Source organism: Leptosomus discolor, chromosome 6 (assembly GCF_034619465.1).
Source record: "Leptosomus discolor isolate bLepDis1 chromosome 6, bLepDis1.hap2, whole genome shotgun sequence".
Classification (NCBI taxonomy): Eukaryota; Metazoa; Chordata; class Aves; order Leptosomiformes; family Leptosomidae; genus Leptosomus; species Leptosomus discolor.
In genome coordinates this window covers 45,674,558-45,687,066 of record NC_141396.1, presented here as the reverse complement: position 1 = coordinate 45,687,066, position 12,509 = coordinate 45,674,558, and the positions used below count along the sequence as shown (strand labels likewise).

General features: G+C 40.6%; 1 protein-coding gene across 8 annotated transcripts in view; it reads right to left on the bottom strand.

Annotated features, from left to right (window-relative positions):
• The window catches only part of CACNB2 (calcium voltage-gated channel auxiliary subunit beta 2), a 250,102-nt gene that overhangs the window by 70,606 nt on the left and 166,987 nt on the right, over positions 1-12,509 (bottom strand). For 6 of the 8 annotated variants that reach the window (XM_086466817.1, XM_086466818.1, XM_086466822.1 and 3 more), the window contains exon 3: positions 10,009-10,128. In XM_086466817.1, the coding sequence (XP_086322943.1) occupies positions 10,009-10,128 (120 nt within the window). Of the gene's footprint in view, positions 1-10,008; positions 10,129-10,960; positions 11,030-12,509 lie in introns of those variants that run through there. The other 2 variants (XM_086466824.1, XM_086466825.1) reach the window with 1 other exon arrangement.

The window sequence follows — 12,509 nt, the reverse complement described above, 5'->3', positions numbered from 1 at the left end:
TCGTCCTCAGGCCTGTACCTCAATCACAGGCTTTCAAGAGAAACTCTTGGTTTGAAAGCTTTCCTTGGAGATTTTACCCAACACTGAGCCTAATGCCAAGATAAGCTATTGATCGGCAAGGATACAGTTATATGCTGGGTGATTCAATCTGGTGATTTTATGCTGAGAAGAGTTTAAAACTAGGAGTAAGGAATCTTTCCCTTTCTGAGGAACACGTAAGGGTTTCTGCTGCATTTGAGTTCACACACACACATACACAGCCAGGTACACCAGCACGGCTCCACAGCTTTACCCTCACGAGAGGGAAGCACCCGTCTCCTTTGTCACAAGCTGCTGGAGTTCTCTGGGTGCCCAGGTCACTGCCTGCTGAGCAGGGACAGGCACTGGAAACACTCCTCTTCCTTACCTTCCCATCACATTCCCGCGCCTGCAGCAGGCAGCCCGAGTGCCCGGAAGGCAGCAAGAGGAGGCAGGACCACGCGCAACCCCCACTGGCCCATCCTCACTGAACACACCGGGCAGAAAATAATAAGCCATACAGTTGTGCACTTCCATGGTGGCTCTGTGTGACATCTCAACTGGATCAAAATACCAGGAGACATGGTGGGTGAAAGCAAGGAAATTTGTACTTCATGGGTGAGTCATGTGCCTTGCTGCAGAAGGGAATAAAGGGTCAAAATAATGAAAGAGCTCAGATAAACGTAGTAAGTTCCCTTACAGCTCCTCTGGGAAGGACACTTTCAGCTGTAATTTGACTGCTACTAAAAGCCAGAAATACATTGGGCTTTCCAATTACTGCCATTTATTACTGCTGATTATGAACAGTAACGTGCACAGCTGATTCGCAAGATGGCAGGTACTCAAGAGTTTCTTCTCATTTTTATTTCAGTCAGGAAGGGTTTCTCTTATGACAGAGGTGATTGGGAGTTATAGTAACCCCAAGTGCTCTGTGTTCGTCTGTTTTACTGAAAGTGAAATATTAGAATCCAACAACTTTTTAAAATTCAATTTTCAAATAATTGGCAGAATGGATGAAGCCAAAAAGCAACAGGCATCTCGATTCTCTCACTTCAACAATCTGACATCTCCAGTCAAAATAATCAAAGCAGCTGCAGTCTGATTCTTCATCTTTCCTTTCAAGATATTTTTCCCTTTGCTTTTCCTCCAGTCACTGAAAAGGATGGCTTGCAGATCAATAACACGAGTCTATTTGCACAACAAAAACCCAAACCATGGGGTGCATCCCTGCTTTCCATACCTGTCAAATGTGTCTCACTACCAATAAACTTGGATTTAAACAAAAAATCCTGGCTAAAACCATCATCCTCTGTATCTATTTAGGAAGGAAGAAACAGGGTTTTAAGAAAAATCATTGCAAGATGTAGTATTTCAGTGGGTACTGTCTCACCCAAAGCTAGAGAATGCCACCTGAAACTTGTCTGTTAAGATTTCATATCAGATCAAATAAAAGCATTTGATTGCTTGCTTACTTGCTACTACAGCTGAGCTCGTTCAGGCAAGTAAGTAAAAATAAAACTAGGTAGCTGTAGAAGTTGTACGATTAAAATCCATTGGTGACATTTACATCACAAAAATGGAGGGAGAAGCGTAAATGATTATCCATACTTTCACAGAGGATAAATATCTGTTTAATCTTTGATACTTTGTGGAAGCCTAAAATGTGTCTCAGCATATACATTTTACTTCAGCACTGATTATGTTAAAGTTATAAAATACAGGGTTTATGTATTGCATGTTCCGTATCATATTGAAATTTGGAATTCAACCCAGGTGGCTATGAAATGCTTAAGGAAAAGGTCAGTGCAGAACTAGAGGTTAAACGTACAGAGGAGGTGTTCAGGGGTTTCTGTAGGCTCCACAGCTGATGTCTGAGGAAGTTCATGCTAGGTTTTTTGTTCTAGGATGTACACTGGCTTTACACAGAATATATACAAAAAGATGTCAGGAACACAACCAGAAAAGCATCGGTGGGGCCTTCTCTGAATATTCATTTTTAATAAATTTTTCTCATACTATAAATTATGCAGAATCCAGACACTCTCCATAGTTCAAGCACATTTTGCACATGTGTTCCTAACCTGGAAACATAAGAGTATCTTTCTCCCAGGTATCACAGGTTTACTTTGGGCTCCTACTGATTCTTCTTAAGTTTTATACAACCAGTGACTAGTTTATGTAACTAATATTAAATTTTCCAAAGGAAACACTTTTGAATTGGCATCTAACATCAGTCTAATTTTGTACTAAAGCACTCTACTGCTACCTATAGTTAGAACTTACTGGCATCTTGCATGTAATGTTATAAAACAAGTTGCAATTATGAAAATAAAAGAAGATTATTTTTGAAGCTTCCTACCATTATTTTTTTTTCTGATTAAGTATAAAACCAAAACTACAGATACTTGTGGTTTTTCTTTTTTCTTCCTTTCTGTGTTTTTAGGGGAGTGGGTTAGTGAGGGGGGAGAGATTCAGATCTTTGCGAAGGACTAAGAACTAAGCCTGGGGATTTGTTTTCGTTGCAGATGACAAGTATCTCCCTGCATAACAACACACATCAGCCAGGTGTCCGCTCTAACAGAAATCAAGGCATTCTTGAACTTGTTGGAAAACAGCCACTTCGGTACAACATCAGAAAACATAATGCTTTTGCTGTCCAACCAAGTCCTTCTCCAAGCCACGTGGGTCAGCACTAGCTGGGGCACCTCTGCGAGTTGAGCCACTATTGCCTGTGCTGAAGTCCTTACTCCATCTCATTCCTGCTTCCAAAAAGCCCACAGCAGTCCACTACCAGCTCTGATAACAGGATAACTGTTCTCTGATAAAACTCATTCTATTTCCTCACAAGTTAATCCTTTGGTGCAACAGGTTCTCCCTGTGTACAAAATAAGCACTTTACAACAAGAAGTTACCAGCTGTAGAACATAAATGGCCAGTTCAAGTCACCTGTGCTAGTTATCCAATACATGCAGACATAGATAGAAATGTATACCCATATATACACACAGACATAAACAGGTACAGATCCAGAGACATTTAAAATCCTGTTTTACTGTACTCAAGAATAACTAAGAGCCCTAATGTTTGTATAATCCTGCATCAGCAATGCCTACCTGGAAAACATTTTAAAAGTACATGTTTAATTTTAGAAAAATAAAAGATTTTAAAAAAGATAAGCCCCCCCAAAATCTCCAGAAAGATTCTACATTAAGCCGGAATTGAAATGGGAAATATACATCCATTATCTAGAGCAGAAAAGACAAAATTATGTAAATCGTCCTCAATATACGTAATACAGATTCAAAAAGCTCAGCATTTACCTTAAGGTGCTTACAAGCAATTTAGCTACCTTTAACAACAGCCTGTGCCCTGAAATCCTATTTTCCCCTCTAGTTTTGAATCAGTATTCTCTTTCAAGTAAAAAGACATACATTAACTCCTTAAAAGCCCAGATAGCTGGACCATCTACTGAGAAAAGTGAAGTTCTGGATTACAGCATACTCTCTTGGATGTTGGCAAAAGTAAATCAGCACCTATAAACCTCAAGAAAGTTAATGAACCAGGTCATATATTTCTCAACTGGAAATTACTTTCACCAGCAGCATCTACCTCTAACATCAGCGAATGTGCTCCCCTGTGTGCCTGCCTCAGCAGAAGGGCATACCTCAATTCCTCCTTTCCCAGGGTCCATCGACCACACTCACTCCCCAGCTGTAACAGAGAGCATCCCCAAAGCCACTCCTCATCTCATACAATTCCCCGACCCTCCGCAGCCTCTGATGACCCCCACAGCAGCATCTGGCTGGACACCCGGACCTGTTGGTTACCACTGCCCGAGCCACAGCAAGGGCTGCCCTGAGCACACTTACTCTGCAGCTTGGCGCAGCAGCCACGGGCAGGAGGTGGTCTGTGGCTGTCCCCACGTATGACTGGCCAGCAACAGGCACATGACGGTTTGGGAAGCTCTGCTGTACCCTTGCAGTGCAGCCAGGCAGCAGAAGCTGACAGCTCACCAGCTGTCTGCACAGGGACCCGAGGGAGGAGGAGCAGAAAAACATCCAGACAAGGATTTAAGATGCACACAGGTGTTCATACCTGGCTTACAACACTCGCTTTGGTTAAAGTATTTCTTCAAAACTTCTTTTAATAAAGAAATGTTTAGTTTTACAAAAAGTAACACCTGTATTGCTGCCCTTTATACGGTAATTTAACCACACTGATGAAGTCAGAGCAAAGACATCTCATCAAGGAAGGGAGCCGGCGCATGTGAAGCCAGCAGGTGAGAGCAGGTAGAAGAGCTTTGCTTGTCCTCAGGACTTTTTCTCAGAATCGTCTCTGTATTCCTCAGAGACAATTTATCTGCATCCGATGATTATTTGAAGAACATCAGGATACTAAAGGATCTACCTACAGTTAGCTAGCTAAATTTAGGCTGTGTTACTATCCCTCCACTCATTTTTTTCTAATCAGACACCCAAGAAGAAGAGGAAACGATACTTAGGAAACAGATTTGATCACTCAGGAATCACAGTATGAGTGGACGATGACAGATGTTTTTTAATTAGAGAGGGTACTATTTCTGGAGTATTTGATTCCAGGTTACATGAGACCCTGCTGGAAAAAACAATTCCAGTCCCTGAACAATACAGCTCAACAGTGAACGCGGATAAACTGTTCGGGGGAATAACCAACATAATGACAGGCACTAGTGTAGAACAAGTGTATACACTTAAATTGAAGACATCATGAATTGTTTATCATTAATATAAACAAGAAGAAAGCTATAGGTCACAGACAGCAGCAAAAAGGCAGCTGCTCTACGTCCCATTGTTACAGTCCTAAGAAAAAGCAGCAGAAATAAAGAAAATGAAGAAAAAGAGTATCTTGTAACCTGAGTCAAGCAGATCCAGCAATGCAGAACTCACCTGCAGCTAAGCAACAACCAGATTTGCAACTGTACTTTCGGATCAACAGCTCGTTTCCAGCTAGACCACTGTGCCAGCTCCCATGTAATCCCAGCAACTCTGACACGCAACATTAGCTATCTAAATGATAACATGCAATGGAAGTATTCTAAAACAAAAGGGCAAATCAGAAGAAATCAATGCAAAATATATTACCATATACAACAGCTGACACAAAGTACTACCCTATGTTGCTACGGCTTTGGGTACTGCTCAGCATCACGATGTTCTCATAACTGAGAAAACAAAGTCTCCATGATGGAACAAGCTGACATAATATAAGGATGTACGTCAAGGTGATGGGCACTTCTGCACTGTCAAAAATGCAACTGCTGCTTAAGCAGACATACCTTAACTAGCTTTGCAGCTGCCTGCTAGCAGCATGGGGTCATTCAGAGGCTGTGAAACATGTCTGAGAGTGAATAAATACTTAAACAACTAGTCTTGGCACACTGTGCTGTATAATTACATCTGACAAGCTTTTTCATGCCTTCAGCCTTGCAGGGATATGCAGGCATTATCCCAGCCTGCTACAGATTCCAAAGCTGTGTTCCCTAGCCCATGCACGGAGGCTCAAGACACTGCATTATTATTATGCACAGTCACAAGCTATCACCACTACGACAGCACACATCAAGAAACCAAAACACAACAGCTTATGTTACTGCCTAAGAACCAGCAAAGGTGTGTCTGGTATCAAAATTTCAGTGGTTCAGCATCTTACCGTAAAAACGATTTAAATGACATTTTAAACAAGGACTATGGATATTTCAGGTTTTAACAAACTCCTAAAAGGTTGCCGGCAGTAGAGCATTAGGTGGAGTGCAAACAAAACAGAGCTGAGAGGAACTGAGATTTCCTATTATGGACAGAATTATTGACTTCTGGAAGGCCACAGTCTGACTTTGACAGCCGTTTAAGAAGTTTCAGGACCAAAGGATGTTGAAAACAATTCTTAACAGAGAATGAAAAGCACAGGGCTGTACCTTAGTCCCATGTGAGAAAAAGAACCTGGATTATTAACTGGCACTTTCGTGCCCAATGTATTAGAAATAACTGGAAAAAAAAAAATCCATTTTTGAAAATGCTGAAAATATTCTATAGATCTCATTTGAAAATTGTCTCTGCATAAGAAGGTCTAAAGCCATGGGAGAAAAAAAAAAGAGGCAAAATCTAAAAATTTGAAGAGACTGAAGAGGAGAAAGAAGTTACTCTTGCAGTAGAGAAGAAAGAGGTTTACAGATCACCTGACTAACTGTATTTCAGTCAAAAACTAGTTTATAACATATTCTGTGCTTGAGGCAAAATAAATTGATGGAATATTTGAACTGATTTTACCAGCACTGGCGAGGGCCAAAAATCATTATTGAAGTCCCCTTTCTTATGTACAAACTCTAGCTCATATAGCAATGAATTTAAAGGTCTCACTAATACTTGCAGCTGACAGTTTTTCTTTGATCTCATCCCTCTCGCTTGGTGCAGTGTTTTAAGGGATAACTAATGAAATACTCGTAAGGGATGCTTGTAAGGAATGCTTGTAAGGAATGGACAAAAAAACATGCTTACTATAATTTCTTTTTAATCCTTACCCTTCAAAACTAAAAAGCTTTTTCTGTAGAAGTGACAATTTTAAAAATATTAACACTAAAAGCCATTAATGTCATTGGGCTTCTTATGTATTTTTTGACTTGTGACTGCTTAAGATTAATGTTTTTATGGAAATAGGAAGGTCAGTAAAATACCAATACAAGCCCTTACAGCGGGGCATTGTTAGCATGCCCTACTCAGCCACAACACAGGTCCTCTTTATCCTAGAGACAGCCACATGCTATGGACCACAAAGAGGATACCAAGGAAATCCTCAATGCCTTGAAATACTTTATTTCCTATTTAAGAAACAAAACAAAACAAAAAACCTTTCTGCATTTGTATTGCTAAACCGAGTACATTTCATCTCAGCTTTGAGCTTAACAGCTTCATTTGCAGAGCTGTTGCCCTTAGGGTGAGCTGCTGGCCTGCAGGTAGCCTCAGCAGTTGCCTATTAATTTTTCATCCCTGGACGACTTTGAACATGTGCCCGTGGCCCCACATTCCTTACAGTAAGTCATGTGCCAAAGTGAGTCAGCAAAATATGCTTAACCATTTTCCAGAGAAGCAGTGCTTGTATAAAATAAATAAATTCTTAAAATTCTCAGAACGTGTATTTTCTTACAAGCTTTTTTGTTTTTAGTTTCCTTGTTTAGTTATGTATCAGATATGCATATTATATTCCGGCTTCATGTAACACAAACCCTTAGAATCCACCAAAATCCAAATTTAAAAATCTTAAAATCCTCCTAACAATTTGCCGTTGTGTGCCTTATTACTATATTTTTCTCTTCAGTTTAAGGTGTTTTCCCTAGCTGTAAGGAAGGAAAATGGATGTCATTAAACTGTTTTCATTAGCTGCGTGACACAGTTCAACATGTGTTTTTTTTATCTACCCTTAATTCACTATCATTTTCCCTCCACCGCTGCATTATTCATGTATGTCATCATCTTCTAGTTCCTCTGAAAAATACGATTGTAATGACTTTATTTAGGATCAACACTTCCACTCAGAATATTAAAAGTTGAAGCAGCTACATCACTTGGCTCTGCCAGATCGCTCGTTGGGGCAACAGCGAGGCAGCCCTGGAGAGAGCAGCAAAACCTGCTGCTGCAGGAAACAGGTCTGGGGCACACCGGAGCCAGGCACCACCAGCAGTTACTGCTTCATTAATTTTACTGAGTTTCAGGGAGGTGGACTGAATCACCAATAAAGGCAGAGAAGCACAGCCTGTCCTATTTTAGTTCTACTGGGTTAGGCCTAATTTACATCCTTTTAAACATTTATTTCAAACATAAGCACCAAATGCATGTAATATTTTATTTAATATTAATAATTTAAATATTACACCAAATTAAATATTACACTGTTATAGCCTCTACACAAAATTACTTCCATACCTTACAGCCCAGGATGTTTTTTGACTCAGAAAAAATGCTAATGTATTACCAGCTTTAATCCATTTTAAAGCACAAATGATTTAAATAATTCATTTTGTGTTTTCTATATGATTCGAATTACCCATTGTTACAGCAGGTTGATTCTAGCAGTGCCTTTGCTACTTTGACTGTCCACAAGTTGTCTTACAGTCTCAGATGGTGTCAGACCTAGAGACTAAATCTTATGCCAGCTGGAGTGAGAACATTGCTTTGATGTACAGAAATACAGTTTTAAATAGCCAGGGTCTGCTAGCAGTTCCTCTACAAACTACAATGGCAGCTGTGCTAGAGGTCATGAATATTACATAAGGGCTGTCCGTGCATTCAAGCCAGCATCAGTAAGCCAAATTCCCATAGCAACACTCGCATGGATTTACTCATCACTAAGAGATGCATCAGTTCAGCAGCAAGTGCTGCACTGCTACCCTGATTAGTCTGCAAGATATTATTACATCGACTCTTTCTTTTAAAGACTGTGCATTTACCGATTAAATTCAACATTTCACCTGAATTTCAGGGCAGATTTTATTGTCTTTCCTAGGAGCAAAGACATCTCAAACCAGCAAAAAGCAACCCTGATATAACTGAAACTCCCGATTACGATCAGCAGCATCTCTAAGACACCAGGCGGAAGGGAAGAAGTGGGCTGCTTCTCTCAGGTTTGTGCTATACTGATCTCAGGACAGCAAGACCCAACTTCGAAGAGATGTTCCTATGGCTAGCAAATTCCAGCAGCTCATTAAAAAGCTGCTTTAGGAGCTCTTATTAAATACCAGTTAACAATTACACTTTCCAAAAAACACCTCTGGCTTCTCTGTTCAAGTTCCCTGGCCCTACAAAGCTGTCTGCGTGTGCATTATAGTACTGCGTTATTTACGGAGCTGGCCCTCGCCATACCACCAGGTGCATCATTCAACAATCTGGACTCCTGAATTTCTGAAGAACCCTTGTAAAACAGGTGGTGTAAATGGGCAGGGGCAAAGCTGGCAGCAGGAAAGGAAACAGAATGGGAGACGGAAGGGAGATAGGAAAATAAAAAACAAGGCAAGATGGAGGAAGGGAGCTCGAGAGAAAGTGAGAGAGAAATGTAGATCAGGTAGATCTGAAGAGGGATCTCAATGGTGTATTTAAATATTTAAGTATGAGAAATGAAAAAGGAAAACAGATCTTGGAAAACCATGGTAACACCAAGATCTGGTAGATAGCATACAAAAAAGAAAAACTGGAACAATGTGATAAATAAGTGATAACAAATAAGATGAGCATGATTTTTACAGGTGCAAAGTATTTAAAGAAACAGCATGGATTAAAGAAAAACAAGCCCATACCCTTTCACTGGTAAAACACTCACAATTCGAAATGCATCTTGTGGAAAATATATAAACATACTGCGAGAACCCAAAGCTCATTTATTATTTCCTTACTAAACTGTCACTATCTGGCAGGAGTACGGAGATAGGAGAAACCTTAACAATCCTCCAGCATATTACTCACGGGGCCATTTAACACACAAACTGTAAAGCAAGCCACTGAAGTCTTCAGACAAAAAAGACCTTTGTAACATATTCTCCCTGTTTACATATGGCTTCTAAAGACCGATGCTTCACTGAAAGAAAATGAACAGGATCTTTGAGGGCTGATTTCTAGCACTGTAAGTTTTGAGTGCCATAGCAATCCACGGGCAAACTTCCACAAACATCTTCAGTAAGAACGCAAAGCTCTGACCCTATACACTGCAAACAAATGGGCATATTCAATACTGAAAAAAATGTACACATTTAAGTAAGATATTCTGAAATATGCAAGCCAGTCAAATGCCTTTTATGGAAAACTGATTCTAAGTTATTTTTCCTGGAAAACATATTTTCCACTGTTGTCAGGAAAATCTTTATAAGACGTTTTATGCTATATGTTAGCTCATTAAAAACATTAATGGATGAGATGACAGTCCTTTCAAGCTGAACATTTAATGATTGTGTGACATGAAGTAACACCTTACCTTTGCTTTTTCCAGCTGTGCCTGGGCCTGGCGCTCTGCCTCTCTCCGCACTGCTTCCCTGTCTTCTTCCAGAGATACATCTGAATCGGATGGACGGCTGGTGTAGGAGTCCGCCGAACCCTGCAGAAGAAAAGGAAAAATAATGTCACAAGTTGTTTCAGTGTTCAAAAGAAGAAAAAGTAGAAGCAGTCATGCAGCTCGTCTTTTCTCTTACTTATGTGTCCCTGAAAAGAGAGTAACTGCCCAAAAGAGAAAGTCACTTAGAAAAGTCATGTCTAGGTAAACGTTTTCTCCTGGAAACTTTCCAAAAGTGCAGGTGTCTTCCCCAGTGTTTTATTTCCTGCACCATCCTCGTGCTCTTATTTGTGTGCTTTTCAGCAAGCAGAGGCAGTTGCTCTGTAGAGTTACAGCAGTGGTGCAGTGCAGGGCTGAAGGACATACAGCAGCTTCAACGATGGCTACATAAAAATTAAAACTCCAAACAGTGACAGTATTAGCAAGGAAACGGACTTTTTCGAATCAAAATGCAAATTCAGTATCAATAATTACCATTACACAGTACCACTGCTAATAGATTTAACTTCTGCTATCTATTTTTATTTTAGGGCAACCTCTTTACCTGACACACTTTCCCCATCAGAACTGCGAATGGCTCAGATCCATCTCTGCCCTTCAGCAAAACATGCAAATGACCACAAATCAACTTCCAATTAATAAAACCTGTCTGGACTCAACACATGTCCCCATATCACCACAATGGAAGCAGCCACAATGCCAGAACAGCTCTATAAATAATGACAGCTCTGCTTTCCCTCTGCATCTCCCTGCATACAAAATAGAGTTCTGCTAATTCAATCAGAATAAAAACAACTGTCCTCTCCTCACTGGCTCCTTCTCTCTCCCTCTCTGCAGTACATATAATACATGCTGATAATGAAAACGCAGGGCTTACACAGATATCAGAATTCTTCAGACGTCCTCCTTTGGCTCTTTTCAGAAGCCTGATCCAGGTGGCCTTCATTAGCCAGACAGCTCAGTTATTGTCCGCAGCTGCAGCGCCCGGCACTGATCTCGTAAAACATGTGCACACTAAGCACCGCAGAATCACTGCTCCTTTCCTATCCATGCTCTGCTGTGAGAGCCTTCCTTCTCTTCCCTCTGCCTTTCAGGCTTGCAGCCTCACTGTTTCCAAGTATTCTACTGCAATTAAATTCTCAAATTTTCTCATGCCAGTAGAAAAAAAAAATAAATTAAAAAATTCCCAAAAAAAAACCCCAAAAAAATCCACACCACCTCCAAAAATCTCTACTTGAATCATAAAAACGTAAAATAAACCAGGCTTCAGGTAAATGTTGTGAGAGATGCTTCAGCTGATCATAAACTGAGATCGATCACAGAAAAATACCTAGGGCTTTTTTCCTTTCTGTTTCGGGGGGTGGATTTGGCTGTTAAAAATAGTGCTTATAAGAGAACCTTTTAAAATCCTGTGCAAAATGTATTCAGTGACATTTGCAAGTGCAAAGTTCATTTCATCTCTTCCTAGATTGGCTGGGGGTGGGGTAACAGGCTGTTCATAGCACTGGGCATGCTCCATATGTGCAGCCTTTTACGCAGATGCTCACATCATGCCGGGCTGTTAGCCTATGCCAAATTGCCATTTTACATCTCAAGGGTAAACAGCTGGAAAACGCAAGGTCCCTGTGAAACTGGGAGAGCTGGTACAGCGTCTCATTCCCGTCACGTATGTCTGCTGCGAGACATGTTTCCTGCGGACGCTCCGTTCTGTCACGCAGCGGTTCTCTCCACTGCAGAGCACTGAGCTCCACTCCGAGCTCTCTTACAAAAAACGTGAATCCAGAAATATGCCTGTTGAGCAGGAATTTAACCCCCTAGTTACTGCTTATATTTTGCTGACATTAGCAGAGGAAAGAAGCAAAGAACAACTGCAACATACCACTTGACACATAAATACTAGATTCTAATACGGCAAAAGCCAAACAAAACACTGAATTTCTATATTCTGCTTTTCAGAGTCACCCTCTATCCTTTCATAAACTGACACGGGAATAACATGATAAAGCACAGTTATCCAGGGCATTTACAATTCACTGACAGACATGCAACATTCTAGTTGTAAAAGATCCCTGTCACTGACTGCAGCACCTGCCTTTGATATAGATTCACAGTCACGAGAAAAATAGAGAATGGAGATCACAGCTGGGAACAGTGGTCGTGCACACGTCATAGTGTCAGCATGTCCCTGGAAGGGCCAAACCGTGCCCTGGTTTGCGTCTGTGTAATAACAAAATTTCCCCCTTGCAAGCAATGCAGCAGCCTACATTTAACCACTATTACAGTAAACAATAGTTGTCACTAAACTGACAGTTTAAAATAAAGGTAAATTTTTTTAGCTTTCCAAATGTTTTTCTTTTTCCTTTCCTGAAGGCCATATAGTTACAACATAGAGTTTAATAAGCTGTCTTTGAACTGACACAAAGAAA